Genomic DNA, 12,612 nt, shown 5'->3' on the forward strand with positions numbered 1-12,612 from the left:
TGCTTTCAGCCTGAAGAACATACTTTAGTATTTCTTGTATGGCAGGGCTGCTGGCAATGAATGCTCTCATTTTTTGTTTATCTGTTTTTGTTTTTCAGTTTTAGAAGTTTGAGTTGTATATAAAATTCTTGGCTGACAGTTTTCTTTTTTTTCTTTGAATGTGTTACCCCACTTCTTCCTCCTCTACCTGTGATCGAGAGTAGGCTGTTATTCATGTTGGGGTCCCTTGTATGTGAGGATTCCTTTTCTTTGTCTCCTGTCTACTTTCTACAGGCCTCTATCACAATTACGAGCTCAGTGGCTTAAAACAACAGAAACTGAAACTCTCCCACTACTGGAAGCTAGAATTCAGATGTCAGGGTGTTGGCAGGGCACTGCTGTCTCTGGAGTTCCTAGGAGGAAATCTGTTTCATGCCTTTCTCTTAGCTTCTGGTGTGGCCACTAGTCCTTGATTCCTTGTCCTGTAGACACATCCATCCAGTCTTTGCATCCATCATCACACGGTGTTCTCCCGTGGGTCTCATACTGGATTCAGGGTTTACCCTACTCCAGTATGACCAGATCTCAACTGATTACATCTGCAGTCGCCCTGTTTCCAAATAAGGTCATGTTCTGACATTCTAAGAAGGATATAAATTTTGTAGGGTGGTATTGAACCCTGTACAACCGCTTCCAAAATTTTATCTCTGTCTCTGATTTTCAGCATTTTTAGTATGATCTGACTGCATGCATCTATTTCTGTTTGCATTTATCCTGCTTGGATGGAGTTTGTTGAGCTTCTTGAATGTGTAGATTCGTGTTTTATGAGTCTGGGTAACTTTTCAGCCATTATTTCTTTGAATATTTTTTCTGTTCCTCTCTTTCTTCCTTTCTGGTGCTGCCATTACATGCATGTTGGTGTGTTTACTGGTGTCTCGTGCTGGTCTGAGGTGATTCACTTTCCTTTCTCTTTTTTCTCTCTGCTCTTCAGGTTGCGTAAACTCTCTTGATTTATCTTCAGGTTTGCTTTCTTTCTTCTGCCACATCCAATCAGTTGTTGACTCTCATGAATTTTTCTATACTTGTCAACCCCCAAATTTCCATTTGTTTCTATTTTATAATTTTTCCCTTTTTAGTCTCTGTTTACTTCTTCAAGCATGGTTTCCTCCCATTCTTGTGAACTTGTTTATGCTGCCTGACTTGAGGACTGTTGAATGTGACAGCTGGGCCCTGACACAGGCAGTTTTTGTCGCCTGGTGGTTTTCCCTGTGTCCACATCCCACATTCCTATTTCTTTGCATGTCTCAAAGTCTTTTGTAGAGAACTGGGTATTTTGGGTAGTATATTGTAGCAACTCTGGGTACTATTTTCCTCTTTCTCCAAGCTTTGTTTTATTTTTCTTGTTTATTTACTTGTTTAGTGACTCGGCTGGTCTCTTTCAGTGGTGTCTCCTCCCCTGGAGTATGGGATTCTGATGACCACTGCTCAGAGGCTACAGCCTTGGAGATGGACACAGTCACCCTGGGATGGCAGTGGTTCTACCAGGGCTCTCTTTGACCATCTCTTAGCCTGATTTCTCTGTTAAGCTGTCTGCCTTGTATGGTATCACACTGACTGCTAGGCTCCAATAATTGCTAGTTGAGCAAACTGTGCTTTAATCAATGCTTTGCATTATAAATTGCTCCTCAGTCTGATCCCATTAAATTCTGGCCACTTTGTGGAGGTAGATTTTTAGGCCAGTCTTTGAGGTTTGCTCTGACCCCAAGAGAGTCTGAGGCGTGTCTTTCCCTGGTTCTCTCTACTAAACTAGCTGGCCTGTGGTTAAGCTTGTTGCTTTCATAGAGCTACGGGGCTCTTTTTTGTTGCTTACCACTTAAATCTCTGGTTTTTGAGATAGCCTTTATGCTTGAACTTTCCCACTTTCTCTTTCAAATTAAGTCCATCTCTCTGGGGAGGGCTTTGGAGCTCTTGTGTTTTTATTTTTTTATTTTTATTTTTATTTTTCTTTAAAAGATTTTATTTATTTATTCGACAGAGACAGCCAGGGAGAGAAGGAACACAAGCAGGGGGAGTGGGAGAGGAAGAAGCAGGCTCATAGTGGAAGACACTGATGTGGGGCTCGATCCCATAATGCCGGGATCACGCCCTGAGCCGAAGGCAGACGCTTAACCCCTGTACCACCCAGGTGCCCCTCTTGTGTTTTTATTGACTGCCTCTGTCCCCAGGGGAAAATCTCTGAGCTGCTACTGTGGAGCTGGAGGAGGGAGTGACGTTCCCTACAAGCAGGGGGCTGGCAGGAGCAGTAATCCTGGTCTTCTTGCCTTATCTCTCTGGACATGGAATCCATTCCATGAGTGAGCTGGGGCAAGGGTGACCATGATCCCACTACTTAGTCACAGCCTGCATGCCTGCAGTAGAGCCCCTGCCACGTGAGTGGGAGCTGGAGGAGGAAGGTCTCTCTTAACCACTTGGCTCACACCTCAGGAATTTAGCCTGTGCAGCACACAGCTGGGGGGAATGAGAAATGTGGGTGGCCTCCCCTTCCTGGGGAGATACCATTTATCTTTTAACCAGGAGCACCATTGTTTTGGCCACACCTAACACCCACCCACTCTAAACTATGAGGGTGAAGGGTGGAAGGTGGGAGTGGGCCATGGCCCATGTGTCACTGATTCTCTCTGTTCTTACTGAATTTTAGTAGATTTTCTTGAATAAATGTTTCTTCATTTGCTTTATACCCTTAAGACAATTTCCAGAAACTTTAAATGGCTAGATTTTTAAATTCTCACCAGTTATGGTTCTTTTGCCAGAAGACAGGTCTGTGGAGCACCTAACCTCGCCATTCTGTAAGAAATATTTCATCTGTGACTTTGATATATAAATGGTTGGTACACAAGGTTGTTTTTTGTTCTTTTACCTGTTATCTAGGCTGTAGGACTATGTATCCCAAGCACCAAAGTAGTAGTCTCGAATCAGTGTTAAACTGTGTACACCCACAATCTCCTTTTTCTTCTGGAAGTTATAGAAAACCTCCTGCCTTTTTAGATGGTTTCCATAAATCTCACCCTGAGCAGACTCTTAACATCTGTTATACTTGCACACCCATCTTTTGGGGTTATTTCTACCATATCAAAATTGCGTAGGCATTTAAGCATGAATTGAGAAATATATCCGTGTCTTCAACAGCAGAGAAAAGTTAATTTTCCAGTCTTTCTGCTGCCACATGTCGGAGTGATCAGAATATTTGATGCCCTACACTAATATATGAGCCATGCATAGTTTTGCAAGGGTTATTATTATATTCACATGGGATGATCTTCCTGTCGATGCTGAGTATTACCGAATTTATTTCACTTTTCACATAACCACAGTAAGTGGACTGAGTGTCCTTCACTCCTCTGCCATCTCGTAGGCTAAGCCGCATTTCATAGTCATCTGGTGCCACATTGTTGCTAAAACCCAAAGCCTTTTCAGTGATTGTGGAAGCCTTGGCACAAAGAAGAGGTTTGTCAGAAAGGCATTCTTCTTGCTGACTGACTAAGCAGCATGAGTTTGAATGCTGCCCTTGAACTGGACCAGGTTCGCTGCCTGTGAGCTCCCACAAGAGCAGGAGGTACAAGCAGTTGAGATGAGCTCATAACTGCAGAGCTGTGCAAAACTGTGTGGAGTCCATTCAGTTCCACTGTAAGAGGTCTCCTGTCCTTTCTTCCTGCTCTCTTTTTGGGGTGTTAGCTCCTTGTTATTCAAAGGATATGCCTGGGTTTGGCGATTTGTTTTCCTGGGGGAGCTTGTAAGTGATGAGATTCTGCCAGTTTTGTTTCTGTTTGAAATGCTTGCCTAATGGGCTGAAATTGATTAGGGAGTGACATTGTATAACCACCAGCTCCGTTACATAAATCTTTAAGTATTTTCGATAGAAAGCACTTACTCAAGAGAAAGAGTTCAAATGCATTTCAAACAAGGCTGAGGCGCTTCCAGCAAGTTTATGTCACCGCTAAAACTAGTGAAATGTTGGAGGCAATCATGTATAATTTAGTACGCTGCATTTCTGCTAGCTCTGAGTAGTCGCTCGGTTATTTTAGGTGTGGAGATAAAGTTAGCATGTGACAGAACATCTTAGTTTAAGGAACATTTGCATATAGATATAGAGTTACATTAAAAAAGGTTAAATTTCTTCGAAAAGAGATGTAATTTTTCTGATTTATGAACTGTGGAAGGCTTGGAAAAATGCAATGAATGAAGGCCAAATAAAATGAATTTTCATCCCTCAAGTTAAGCACTAATAGAGCTAGATTTGGAATTCATGTATTTTTCCTGAACATTCTGTTTTCAAATCATCATTTGGTTATACAGGTGAGATGTAGGCATTCTGAGGATAAAACATGAACCAGACAAATCTACAGGTAGTGGAGAGAATATGAAATTAAGAAGACTCTGAGCTTATTCTGTCATCACTAGTGATCTGGGGATCATGGTCCAAAATGCAGTTCCCCTGGGCGTCAGTTTCCTACCTGCGAAGCAGAGAGGGTTTAGGAAATGGTGCTCTCCTTAAAGAATGAATGCAGCTGTTTGAAAGCTGTTGAGCGTCAGGACTTTTCAAGCATCCATGTTCTCAACCATGATACAACTCGGGTGAGAGGCGCTGACCACCCACCCCCCACAGCCCCATATGCTGTCCAGAATCCGTGTGTAACTTTTGACTCCTGTTGCCTGCTGTTGACTGGCAGCCTTACCATAACACGAAGAGTCGATTAACACATATTCTGTGTGTTACGTGTATTACATATTTTGTTCTTACAGGAAAATAAACTGGGGAAAAGAAAATGTATTAAGGACATCGTAAGGAAGAGAAAATACCTTGACAGCCCCGTTCTGTGTTGATCGAACACAAATCTGCATAAGAGTGGAGCCGTGCAGTTCACACCCATGTCGTTCACGGCTCTGCTGTGTTTGCATTTTCATCAGAGCATATGTAAATGTCTGGACGGTGTTGACTTGGTTCTTCTGTGGCTGGCATGACCCTGCCCCGTCGCCCAAATCTACTTCCTTCGCCCCGGCTGCTTTGCTCTTGCCTGCGGTGAACATTTGAATTGTGTGTCAGATTTTATCTGCGCTTTGTGGCAAACTAAATGCTTTAAAACCGTGTGCCTAAGGGTTTATGTGGGTTTTGTTTTGTTTTTTTTTTTTGTCAAAGAATTGGCGTCTATTTCCCTCCTGTTAATTCTCTCAGTTTGGAACAGGAGGGTGGGGTGAGTGCAAGTTTGATGGCAGAGAAGGCAGAGCGGAGAACAGAACAGGGCAGAGAAAGTAGTTTCTCATGGCTAGTCTGCTTTCTGAGTTTATTCTTTTCACTCCTTCCTCCCCAAAATGCAGTATGGTTTTTGTGGCCCCCTCCATTTATACCATTTAATTTGAATCAAGTCTATGTATTAGTTTAAACAGCGTGTTCAGTCGTGATTGCCTCTTCGCATTTGTCGTGGCTCAGGTTTTGGAAGCACACTACTGCCGGCCCCCCGCCCCCCGCCCCCACAGCTGCATCCTGTCCCCATTGGGCCCATCAGCGGACCCCCTGCAGTGGTCGCGCTCCGGCTCAGACAGTGACCGAATGGTGAAACTTAATCATTTAGGGCTCTGGTCTGCAAACAGCATCTATCGTTTATTCATTTGTTCTCATAAGCAGTTGGAAAGATAATTGTTTTTTATGACCTATCTGTGTCCAGTTTAAAAACCACATATATTATTTGGTCGTTCACTGAATCTCTGCATGTTGCTAACCACTTTTTAGAAGAAAGTCACCCTGAAACTTCGCAGGAGTAGTGGTAGAATGATACATGTTCAGTGACCTCTCCGGTATAAAATAAGAACTTTCTAATGTAAAATTCTCTGTCAGAGGAGACATTTGGGAACTTGTAACTATTGCAACAGCTTCAAGTTTTAGGCTGCTTAGAAGTTGACAATATATAACGACTTGTTCTGGAGGAAGAGTGAAGATGCTGTCGGTAAACTTAGTGTCTTCCTTCCTTGCTCTCCTCTCAAGTTTGAAGCTGTGTCCTCTTGTGCTTTCTCCGGGGATGTGGGGCATGTGCAGATCACCGGAGGAGCGGGGTTCGTGGGCTCCCACCTCACCGACAAGCTCATGATGGACGGCCACGAGGTGACTGTGGTGGATAACTTCTTCACGGGCAGGAAGAGGAACGTGGAGCACTGGATCGGCCATGAGAACTTCGAGCTGATTAACCATGACGTGGTGGAGCCGCTGTACATTGAAGGTGAGTGAAAGTGCACGCTGACAGTGCCTGGAGCCTGGCGGGTGGGCTCCTCAGAGCAGCCGGACCCCCCACCCCCCCGGAGCCTTCTGACCTGGCCACAGTGAGTGTGAGCTGTGCCTCGTTTCTGAAATGGCCTTACTGGGTACAAGGCACTCTCCTGGTTTCTGTGATAAAGAGCAGTGGCGGCAGTGTGGGCGCTTGACTGCCCTGTCCCGAGCACTCCTGGCTTGGAGTGTCGCGGTCTGTTCCATAGGGCTGGTGTCGCGCATGACCCTTCCCACTGCATAACACATCCAATGCCGGCCCCATTTGTGTGAAAGTACTTTGAGCTTCCTGCGGGTGCTAGTTGGTGTGGAATGCTTTTTTTTTTCTCTTTTTTTTTATGATGCTATGTTAGTCACCATACAGGATATTATTAGTTTTTGATGTAGTGCTCCGTGATTCCTTGTTTGCGTATAACACCCAGTGCTCCATGCAATATATGCCCTCCTTAATACCCTTCACCGCGCTAGCCCATCCCCCCACCCCCTCCCCTCTAAAACTCTCTGTTTCCTGTGGAATGCTACTTAATAGTGAAATTCCACATCAGGAGTTTAAAGCCCCAGTAACTTTGCCACTCTAAAGGAGTCAGGGATTGAGGGCTGTAGTGGGTTGGACGGTAGTCCCCAAAAAGATACATCCATGTCTTAATCCCTGGAATCCGTGAATGTGAGCTTCTGTAGGGAAAAGGTCTCTGCTGATGTAACGAAGTTAAGGATCTCAGGATGAGATCAGCCTGGATTACGCAGTTGGGCCATATTTCCAATGGTGAGTGCCTTTCTAAGAGACAGAATGGAGAAGACGCAGATGCATGGGGAGAAGAGCAGGGCTCACGAACACCGAGGCAGAGACTGAGACCATGCGGCCCCAGGCTGAGGACCGCCTACACGGCAAGAGCGGTTCTCCCCTAGAGCCTTTGAGGCTTGAGGAGCCTATGAGGAGGACTGGTATGGTGACCAACATAATATAATTACAAAAAAAATCATTAAAAAAAAAATCTAAATAGTTCTTTTACCTTTTTTTAAAAAAAGTTGCTTTTCTTAGGGGTTCTTCATTATAGGGATATTAATCATTTGGTATATATTTAACATTTGCCCCTCCCCCCAAATCTGGTTTTTGTCTTCTAATTCCATTGAAATTTTTATAATTACAGTCTCATGTTTATTTTCCCCCTTTGTTCTGTTTCTTTTATGCTCTAAGTGTCCCAAGAAGAGAGAAATATTCAGCCACGGTGTCTTTTGTTTGTGTGATTTTTTTTTTTTTAAACATACAGTTTTTAATCTATCAGGGATTTATTTTGTGTTTCGGCTCTAGTTTCCGAGGTGAACCGGATGATCTAGGTAATACATATACTGGCTCACATTCCCCCTGGACTTGATCGTGGGTTTGCTGTGAGGGTTAATTGAGGTAATGCACGTGGCAGGGCGCTCACAGGCAGGCTTGCAAAGTGTGGGAGTCTGCACGCTGCTCGTGGAGTTAAGGTCATGAATCCGCTGGTATCAGTAAGACGCCGAGATTACCTGGGGCTCTGTGGGCGGGCCCACACAATCATGCAAGTATGGAAAAGCAGCGGCAGCAGCAGCTGGAGGAGCGAGTTGGAGAGACCTTGTAGAAGGGATGCCTCCGAGACACAGGCACAGGGAAGTCAGGGGGATTCGAGGTATGAGGAGGACTGACCCACGGCTGCTAGGCTCTGAAGGCGGCCTCTGGGAGCTCCCAGCCCGCAGCCAGCAGGGAGACTCGGACCTCAGTGCTGCAGCCTTGTGCAACTGAATTTTGCCGACAGCTTGACTCACACACGGATGGCAGGCATGCAGCCCAGCTGACACCTGATTTCAGCCTGTGAGGGCAGAGGGAGAACTGGCTGAGCCACACGGCGCCTGACCTGCAGACCCGGTAGATCATTAATGGGCATTTTTTTTCACCTCTAAGTTTGTTAGGGCATCGGTAGAAAACCGGAGGGCTTAGCAGAGGGCCTGGTCCCTCAGAAGTGCTCCCCAAATAGTAGCTGCTATTATTATTCCTCTTTCCCCTTTTTTTGCACATGGCAATAAACACTTGTGAAATGAAACAATTGGTCACATAATTTCAGTACTATCGAGAAACCAAAACTTAGTAAAAACAGTGTGCTGGTAAGTAAATTATCTGCTTTTCCTCTGAGCTTTGACACCAAAACTATTGGAGACCATTTCTCCCACTTCTGGCAGTAGACTCCGTGTGGAGGGCACACACAAATGCACCGAATGGACTCACAAGAACGGGTTCACACTTCTGCCCTTTGCTGGCAGTGGGAACAACACCGTGTGGGAGAGCGTAAGACACATTTCTCCACCTCCATAGTCTAAAGTCTGTTTTTCACTTTCTCCAACCTTAGTGTAAGGGGCTTTGACATGCCTGGGACAGTCTCCCCACCCCCTCCCCATCCCAGTGTCCATCTGACTCAGCCCCAGACAGGGAGAAGAGCATCCATCACTGGATCCCGCTTGTGGGTACAGTTGTACGTCTCAGAGGTAGTAATCCTTCCCCCCTGAAGCCAGACACAGCATGAATTTAACCAGATGAACTCAATTTGATTTGCCGCCTCCCCTCGGGGTTGCATTGTCACACAAGGGATGACATGACTTCATGACTTAGGGCACCCTTGAGTAACCTGCCCTCACCTGTGCGTACGGTGCCTGCCATAGTTCCCTTCCACGTTAGTTTTTCCTCTGATCGAATGTTACAGCCTGTGCTCATCCTGCGTGGAATTACCATTTGGTGTAGTGTGTACTCCAGTCTTTTAGCGGCAATGAAGGAGTTAACGTGTCCTGTTGATGTGATAGAATTATTCTCCTCCTCTGTGCGGGAGAGTGTTGCAAGGTATGTACACCGAACCTTTAATGCGTAACTCTACTCTTGAGTACCTTTTTCCCAGGAAAAGACACTCCACTTGATGTGGTATTGACACCACAGCAGGAACGTTCTTCAGCTCTGAAAAGTGTTGTATGGAATTTGTTTTGGTTTCTTTGTCTTTCTGGGGCTGGAACGTTGTTTGGGTTGTAACGGGGTAGCAGTGGGAACACCTAATTCGGCAGCGTCCTAGTGGAGCTTCATGAACTTTCCTTCAGCACAGATTTCCGCCTCTCATTTTCAAAGTGTAACCATTATGTTTCAGAAGCAGAGGCATTAGTGATTTCACTGTTGTGGGAAATTAACTGTTCTCTGCACTCGGAACGTGGCGGTGGCATTGGGAAGGGAGAAAGTGATTGCCACAGCCCTGGGGTCGGGGCTGAGAGTGGGGTCCCCTGGAATTCGGGGATGACCATGAGGTCATGAATTGTAAAACTGAAGAAGACTAGCGGTGCTGGTGTCATAGGGGTCCTGCCAGAGGCCTCTGCGTGGTCTGGGCTACACTGTAGAGAAGGAATAGCGCTGCTTTGGATGAGTAATACTCCCTGAAATAAGTGAATCTGGTTTTAGATTGCTTTAAAAGAACTCTGGATTTTACCAAACGAGACATTGAAGTTTCAGATGGTGAGTCTCTGGAAGGAGTCAAGTTAATCCTTCCAACCCGTGTATTAAGGGTGCCGGGAAGTGTCAGACAAGCCAGGGTTTGGGGGTTCTGGGGTGTGTTCGGGTTTTGTGAGGGAGATGCCAGGCCACGGACATGGTGGAAAGGAGGCGCAGCATTGGGGCAGCCCCTCGTTCCAGCCTTGAGGGCTGGCAGGTGGGTGTGGGCCACAGGCAGGCTCCCTGAGAAGAGAGCATGTCGAGACAAAGAGCCGTGTGATCGTGGCAGCAAAGATTAGGGACGCATAGGACACTGAGCACTGACCCTGGAGGCTTTTTCAGAACAGAGCCGACTCTGCTGGAGGAGGATGGAGGATGGAGGTCTGGCCAATCCCTGACTTTCAGTGGTCAACTTAAACGATTTTCTGACTTTACAATGGTGTGATAACAGTACACATTCAGTGTAAATCATACGTTGAATTTTTTTAAAAGATTTTATTTATTTATTTGAGAGGGAGAGAGAAAGAGCAGGAGCAAGGGGAGGAGCCGAGGGAGAGAGAGAAACAGACTCCTCGCTGAGCAGGGGTCATGACCTGAGCTGAGTCTAAGGCGGACTAACTGACTGAGCCACGCAGGCACCCCATACTTGAATTTTTAATCTGGGTCTTTTTCTGGGCTAGGGACATGTGGTCATGTCTTCTTGTGATGCTGGGCAACGGCAGGAGCTGCAGCTCGCAGTCAGCCAGCGATCACAAGGGTCAGCAACCGATAGATTTACCACCATTCCATACCCAGACCACCTTTCTGCTTTCACTTTCAGTACCATGCCGATAAGGTGCATGGGATATTCAGCACTTTGTCACAAAGTAGGCTTTGTGTTAGAGGCTTTTTCCCAGGGGTGGGCTAATGTAAGTGTTCTGAGCACACGTAACACAGGCTGGGCTAAGCTATATGTTCTGGAGGTTCTTTTATTAGCACTTCCGCATCCTGTGAATATAGTACAGTTTTATTATTGGTGTTGTTGGCTGTCTGGGGAGTTTGCAAGTATGGGCCATGATGACCCCTCCTTGAGAAAGCTGCCCTGTATACACATCAAAGTCACTTGTCATTGCCTTAGACTTATGTCCAGACTCATGGTGTATACAGCCTGTGTGCTTCCCAGAAGCTGTCCCAATTTACTTGTCCACCGCCTACACAAGCAGGAATCTGGAAACCATCATTTCTATAGAGGACAGAAGAAGACAGAGACACCCATTGCTTCATGGGGAGCCTACTCCTGGAACATGCAGTCCCTGTGAGTACGAGGTCCAGGACAATGAAAACAGAAAATGACAGTCGTAAATACTTCATGAATACTCACTGTGTTCCAGGCACTGTCCTAATCACTGTGTATAATTAACAGATTTAATTCTTTCAACGTACGGGTGAGGTAGGCAGTTATCCTCGTGTGCAGGTGAGGGAACCAGTGCGTGGAGTCCTGTAACCCACCGTGTTCCCGGGTGCAGGGATCCTGTGCAAGGCCAGGAGGGGTGGGCAGCAAGACAGAGAAGACATGAGAGGCTGGACTGTCACACCCAGATGCCCTGGAGTTGACCAGGAATGGTGGATGGAAACTGTGTTTGCCAAGAGCATTGAGTCCGTGTTGGTGGAGATATTTGAGGAGTGCTATTCTGATTACAATATTTTTGTTGGATTATAATTTAGAATTTTTTTTCTCCCATTCAGTTTTTGTTGCAAATGTAAACATAAAGTGCAGAGGCTACAGATGCGAGATCCCCCCTCTGTTGAAGTTGGAGCCGTGGGGAATTCCTGCAGTGAAGCTCTGGGACCATAGGTGCCTTCTTGCCACGGTGTTTGCACGGTGACCCCTGAGCACTTGGGGGATGTTCCGGGGGAGGTGAGGGCCCTGCCGGCTGCAGGAAATTGACAGGCAGCGTGCTGACCGGAACTTTAGATCCTGGGGCTGAGCCAGACCTCTGGCATGTACAGTCTTCCCTTTGCATTAAGTCAATATTATTTGATACGAATCAAGGCAAAAAATCCCACTCGTTTAGTTCTTCGTGCCAAGAGAAATTTGGTCTTTACACTGAAAAGTCCTGTATCTTCTTAAATCCTGTTTTCCATCCTAAATACCGATGTTGAGGGACAAGGGTTAAGGCTGCACATTCCATGTGGCACAGAGGGACATCTTGTGCAGTCTTTATGCCAGGGCTCTGGCCGGTACTGCAGGGAGAGGACATGTTGTATAAACAGGAGTATCTTTATGCTGGGATTTTATTGTATGCTAAATAATCACACAAAGTCACAGCAAGAACCAACCTTTTGTTTTATTATATAGTTTTTCCAAAGCTTCAAGGTGCAGCTCCTTGATAGGTATCTTACCAGCTTAGTAAGGTGCATCTCTGACACAGGGAAGCAGTTGGACAGGCTACACTAGGAACTTATAATTAAAAAAAAAAAAAAAAATCACCGGGAGATGTAAACATTCAGTTGGCTTTTACGTGGATTTCCCCTTTGGTAGGAAATTACCCTTTTTTTTTTTTTAATTTAATTTTTTTTTTGAGATGTTATTTATGGCGGGGGGGAGCATGAGCAAGGAGAGGGGCAGAAGCTGAGGGAAAAGCGGATTCCCTGTTGATCAAGGAGCCCCACGCAGGGCTCGATCCCAGGGCCCGAGATCATGACCTGAGCCAAAGGCAGATGCTTAACCGACTGAGCCTTCCAGGCTCCCTTACACTTGATTTTTTGGATGGAGTTTGAACAACGATTTTGGGTGATCTGGAGTTGTTCGATTTCAACACCTTTGTCCTTTTATATTTATGTATCATCTGTGTGT

At 45.8% G+C, this 12,612-nt stretch overlaps 1 protein-coding gene across 2 annotated transcripts in view; it reads left to right on the forward strand.

Moving 5' to 3' along the window:
- The window catches only part of UXS1 (UDP-glucuronate decarboxylase 1), a 94,489-nt gene that overhangs the window by 38,589 nt on the left and 43,288 nt on the right, over positions 1 to 12,612 (forward strand). For both annotated transcript variants that reach the window (XM_002913504.4, XM_011231156.3), the window contains exon 6: positions 6,068 to 6,248. In XM_002913504.4, coding sequence (XP_002913550.1) covers positions 6,068 to 6,248 — 181 coding nt within the window. The remainder of the gene's footprint in view (positions 1 to 6,067; positions 6,249 to 12,612) is intronic.

The sequence above is a fragment of the Ailuropoda melanoleuca genome, chromosome 4, assembly GCF_002007445.2.
Source record: "Ailuropoda melanoleuca isolate Jingjing chromosome 4, ASM200744v2, whole genome shotgun sequence".
Taxonomy (NCBI): Eukaryota; Metazoa; Chordata; class Mammalia; order Carnivora; family Ursidae; genus Ailuropoda; species Ailuropoda melanoleuca.